The 6,000-nt window shown below is 44.6% G+C and overlaps 1 protein-coding gene across 1 annotated transcript in view; it reads left to right on the top strand.

Annotated features, from left to right (window-relative positions):
* The first annotated feature begins 628 nt into the window (after positions 1-628).
* LOC139746888 (serine/threonine-protein kinase PLK1-like) overlaps positions 629-6,000 on the top strand; it is a 498,519-nt gene continuing 493,147 nt past the window's right edge. Inside the window, exon 1 of the mRNA XM_071658544.1 lies at positions 629-1,212. Coding sequence (XP_071514645.1) covers positions 832-1,212 — 381 coding nt within the window. The 5' untranslated portion in view covers positions 629-831. The remainder of the gene's footprint in view (positions 1,213-6,000) is intronic.

Raw genomic sequence — 6,000 nt, 5'->3', positions numbered from 1 at the left:
AGCAGGCTCACCGCTGCACTAACTTTTCCTTTAGCTATTCTCTTGTCAGTATAACATCAGCTTTTTACTAATCCCTTCATACTGGATATCTCACGACCCACCGCTGTTCATAGAGAGTGCATACGAGCTGTAAAATCTCCTGCGGTTATTTCTTAGATTGTTGACCGTGGCAACTCGAGTGTGCTTCCAGACAGGTTTGGGCGATGCAACAAGGACGTGTTTATGGATTACAGGCGAAGTTTAATTGAGTTAGTATAGTGACCTTTATCAGGAAAAGCTTATTCATCACCTACGTCTTTTCTTTGCTCTTGTCCTGGCATGACTTCACAAGTTTACGGTAAACTACCCAGCAGCTGATAGACTACTGCTTTGTGACGTCACTGAAACATACCAACGAGGAAATACTGTTGTTATTTTATGAGGAACTAGAAAGACTTCTAAGAACTCAGGACTCGTGTGGGTAGTTCCCCTTATCGTTTTTATATTGTATGGATTCCCAGACCTACCATCATCGTCGTACGTAAGTAATAAAGGTGATGAATAGTAAATAAGTTGAGGTTGGTGGTGCGCGGCAATTTTTCCCGGCAACACAGCGTGGCCACAAGCTGGAAGGTCGGGCAAGCTTAGTTGTGTGTTGGAACGTGTGAGTGGAGGGTGTGTCGTCGGTCCCTCCCTGTGTGTCTGACCTGCTCTCTTGCGGGGGACTCTTTAAAATTTCGTTACGATTGCTAAGTGGGTGTATGATTTGGAACTCTTGTTATGCTCGGACTATGGTGTTATAGTGACTGACTGTTTATATTTATATGACTATTTTTAAGGTTTACCTGAGCTATGAATGCTGGGGAGGTGGTGTTGTCCTGCGGCGTGCTAGGTAGTGCGATGATGAAGACTAGCAAAGTAAGCAAGGTGGGTCATAGCGGGTGGTCAGCAGGACACCACGACCCTTGGATCCAACCGGCAGCCATACCCACCACGACAAACCTTAGTCCTAAGGAACCCCCTACCAACACATCCATGGACTCGGGGGTGGCAGGTTTGCGTGATACGCCAGTCCACACTCCGGCCCCCATCCACAACAACAACAACAACAACAACAACATGGTGGGGAACAAGGGCAACAACAATAATAACAACGACGACTACGACGTACCCAAGTTCATCGTGGACCACACGACGCGCGCCACCTACATGAAGGGCCGCTTCCTGGGCAAGGTGAGTTCACTGCCCCATGTTCATCCACCTTCACGCTACACCTCTCGCTCCTCTCCTCTCCTCCACACCTTACACCCTCCACCAGCCCTCCTCATACCTCCCTCATCATCCTACATGCCTCGTGCAATAGCACGCTTTTGAGTGTTGGTGCCAGGTGTGTGTTAGCGCGCATGTGGGGCCCCAAGGTACAGGTGAGTAGCCCAAATTGGTTCTGCCGATGGTCCTTGATAGCGTTGTGGAGCAGTGGTAGCGTATGCTGGGCCTGACTAACATGGACCTTACTCATACTGGTGGTGGTATAAGGATGTTGCTCTGTCTCTCATGGCCGGTGTGGATTTTAATGACCCCCCTCCTTTTTTTTTTGAGTACTCGTATCACACATGTTTTTTTTGTGGTTGCTTAGAGGGGTTTGGAGTGCTCACATGTTGCTAAATGATTGGCAGTGTGGATTTGGTCGTCCCTTCTGTTTCAGTGGGTAGTGTCACGCTCGTATTAATCACCTCAGCTATAATGACTAACTGGAAGACTTATGCCTGTAACGTATTAACCACCGTAGAACGAAAAACATTTTTTTTCTCGTTGTATGTCTTGTTCATGTTTAGCAGGAGGTCGTCATGTGGTGAGAAATGTGATGTTTTCGTTGATAATATCGTCATCAGGTATTTTATGAGTGCTGTATGTTATGATTACACAAGACTCCTGTCAAATGTGACTTATGTGCTGCTGGGTAGTAGAAAGTGATGGCAGATCGATCGTTTAATGGTCAGGATCGTCGTGGTGTGTGTGTGTGTGTGTGTGTGTGTGTGTGTTATGTAGTGGTCAAGCTGCTCTTGTGCTCCATGTTGATTCCGACGCCGTGGTAGCCTTTGATATCGTTGCCTCAAGTTGTGGTCTTTCTGTTGATGCTGGGCTTGTGGTGGTCTTTAATTGATGACAGGGCTTGGGTGGTCTTTAATTGATGACAGGGCTGGGATGGTCTTTAATTGATGACAGGGCTGGGGTGGTCTTTAATTGATGACAGGGCTGGGGTGGTCTTTGATTGATGATAGGGCTGGGGTGGTCTTTGATTGATGACAGGGCTGGGATGGTCTTTAATTGATGACAGGGCTGGGGTGGTCTTTAATTGATGACAGGGCTGGGGTGGTCTTTGGTTGAGGTTAGAGCTATGGTTGGTTGTAGATGGGCTTGTGATGGTCTTTGGTTAATGCTTAGGTTATGGTGGTATTTGGTCGAAGGTGGAGCACTGTGCCACACGCACACACATCGATAAAAAAGTTAATTATCTTTATTATAGAGAAACCCAGTGGCTTAACGACACGTGGGTGATTATCATACAAGCTAAATTATTTAAGGTATAATAGAGTCGCCATACCTTATCATTAAGAGCTTAAGTTTTTAGATATGAAAAGTATGTGTTTACGACCAGTTTGATTACACACGCACACGTACGTATTTTTTGTTTTTTCGCCGTTTCCCGCTCAAGCGTGTTAGCGTCAGAAACGTTATGTGGAGAGAGAGAGAGAGAGAGAGAGAGAGAGAGAGAGATGTTACCGGACTCCACTTGCCCGAGATTATACCGCGAGTGAGAAGTTACGTTTGGCGAGGCTTTTTTTAACCCTTGGTAACACTTAGAATGTGTGTGTGTGTGTGTGTGTGTGTGTCGTAACTCCAGAGGACTTTAACGAGTTATATTCGTGGACAAAAAAATAGGTTTTAACTGATATACTTTCCACTGTAGAAAGATGTCGCGTAATGCACTGTGACTCCGGAGTCGAGCTGTTCCCGTAGTTATGAAATGAGGTAACCAGTGGTGAGGCGACTGCAGGTCACGAACAGGACCTTTGTATTAACTGTAGATAAACTGAACAACGGTGCGATGACCACCACGTCCACCGAATGTATATGTGGTGAGGTTAGGTTATCGGAATGGTAGACGCCAAGAGAGAACGTAATAATAAAGATGGCTATAGATGTGATAACGCGGGAGTAAAAAAAAAACAAAATAGCATCACTAGTTTGAGTAAAACACTGATAATACCTCGCTTGATTGCTGTGTACGAACGTGGTCACACATGATTACAAACAGGTGCAACAAAATCAGGTTCGCACTAAGACTTTAAATGTGGAAAAAAAAAAAAAAGATATTTTTATAAATGTATGTCATGAATTTTGTAAGTTTCCTGGCTGTCAGAAGAGTATTGAAAGCCAATAGATTACGTAAAGTCGCCCAAGAAAAATAAAAGTAATAGGATTTCATTCCTTTAAAAGGGATTGTGATTGTTACTCTCGTGTTGTTATGGTATCTATTTACTGGTGCCGGGGCTTTGATGGCCTTTGTTGCCGTCGAAGCGGCTTTTTGGCCGTTGCTTGAGATGATCGTGTTTTGCTGACGTGGGTGTTTTGATGTTTGTTATCTTGGTCACACACCAACTACCTTGGTGTAGTTGGGATGACATGACGATGAGTGGTAATCATTGGCTAAATAATTAGATGTTGAACATGGTAATAGACGGGCCGTAAACGTCCACCAGGCACTGGAAATTATAGAGAAAATCACTCCGTTTATGGAGTTGGGCCAGTGTGTGTGTGTGTGTGTGTGTGTGGATTACTGTATTCGAAGTGGCCCATCCACTGCCCGGCAGTGACCTTCCAAATATAGCGGCGGACGTAGCCCCCCCACCTAACCCCCGCCTTCTGTGCCGGCCATGTAGGCGGTGGGGGAGGAGGAAGGAAACGTCAGGACAAGAGCAGAACTTAAGTGTGTGAGATCCGCGCAACGCAGGGGGGGCGGGGGCGGGCGGTACCATACCCTGTGTGTTGTTGCAAGTGTTGAAGTTGCACACTGTTGTATTTCACTCCCATGGGTTCACTAACGTCTGTAGGCAGAGCTTGTAGTCATGGTTCTCAGGGTACGAAATGTCTCTTTAATACCATTTGTCGAGGATGAGGCTGGGCCACTGGCAACCATCATATTTTTTTCTTCGATTTACATGAGTGGTAGTCATGGTTGTCTGGCATGTTGTCGTCGGACCTTAGTTGCTGTGTTTGAGGCGGTACCTCGTTCGGAGTCACTTAAGAGAATTGTGGTCATAGAAAATGAGATGCAGGTATGTAGTGGGTTTAGAAAATGAGATACAGGTAGGTAGTAGGTTAAGAAAATGAGATACAGGTGGGTAGTGGGTTAAGAAAATGAGATACAGGTAGGTAGTGGGTTTAGAAAATGAGATGCAGGTGTGTAGTGGGTTTAGAAAATGAGATGCAGGTGTGTAGTGGGTTTAGAAAATGAGATACAGGTAGGTAGTGGGTTTAGAAGACTCGTATCGTATAATGGTGAATGTGGTACTCCTCTTTACTCGACGTAAAGTTACGATTCGAACAGAGGGTCACTTAAGAATCCTGGCCCCATTGTCATGACGGAGATTGAAAAGAGCTTAAGATATCGCAACGTAAACTAACACGATATAAGTACATTGAAGAGGAGATGGTTTGAGCATATCGGGTCGAAATTTGTCGAGTTGCTTGCTGCAAGAATTCTTTTTTCATTGGTATATTCATCAAAAGCTCCAGTGATGAGCCGTAGTCCATGGCACGTTTTAAAAGACAGGGGTTTTTCATTTCCTCCAAAATTCGTAAATACTTTCCCTCGTCTCTTGTTTTTCCCCTTTTATAAGCCTCTCCATATTTCAATTAAGGCCCGACCTTGATGTAGACTTTGTGCCCGTGACTGGAGCCTTCAACAGAAAAAAATAAGAGGGCAGCACTGTGTATGGTAGAAAAAAAACCAAAGTTCGAGAACTACTTCCTCCATCACATTTACCGTCTTTGATATGGTATGATATTTAGGTATAGGGAAGAGGATGAGAAAGTTTGAAGGCAAGAAGTAAATTCATCATCTGCTTTTCCACTCTGTACCTTCCCAGGAAACTCCCATCCAACCAGAAAATCTCTCTGAGCACCTTGTGGTTCAGTGAGTGACGAGTGAGCAAAAGACTTAATATGAAGATGAGGAACGGAGGAGGATGGGTTACATGGAGAGTCGTTGCAGGAGACGTAATGAAATAGAAAGTAAGTCTTAGCAGTCCAGGCGTTGAGTGAGGGTGGTCTGTAGTTGCGCCAACCTCTGCTAGCGATATATTTTGCCTCAGGGAGGTTTAGAGTGTAATGTGTGTGATTCCGGGCGCCACCTCACTTCTCGTAAACCAGGACTGTGGATGTTTCATGGGCACGATGCAATAGCTATAGTTTTTAATCATTAGTCAGGTTGTCAAGGGCGTTGGTCTCAAACAGGCTCATTGATCAAAGAAGTAGGAGTGCAGTGTTTGTAGAGGGAGTTTCAACAGGCCATCAGAATCATTGTAAGGTATGCAGAATAATTAGTATTCAGTGGGAGATGATGAATTTTGACACTGAAGGGTTGTATTTCTGCAGATCTTTAACAGGTTCTATAGCGGGACGATTATATATATATATATATATATATATATATATATATATATATATATATATATATATATATATATATATATATATATATATGCTGTGCTAGGCAGCTGGTCTTTGAGAGCTGAGGACACTTAAGTGGCCGTCAGTAACGTAGGCACTGTCATTATGGTATATATCCTTCTGTAACACTCCATATGTCTGGGTGATAGCCGAAGTTTGAGCTTTTGGTTAAGGCCATGAATGATTTGATCTGTGAGGCGACGCCGGTAGAGCGAAGGTGTAGTTCACGCACTGGCCCTCCCTCACCCTCCCCCCTTGCACAGAGACTACCCTGCTTGTTGTGTG

Source organism: Panulirus ornatus, chromosome 66, assembly GCF_036320965.1.
Source record: "Panulirus ornatus isolate Po-2019 chromosome 66, ASM3632096v1, whole genome shotgun sequence".
Taxonomy (NCBI): domain Eukaryota; kingdom Metazoa; phylum Arthropoda; class Malacostraca; order Decapoda; family Palinuridae; genus Panulirus; species Panulirus ornatus.
The sequence above is the reverse complement of the archived record's forward strand: the minus strand, read 5'-3'. Positions and strand labels throughout refer to the sequence as shown.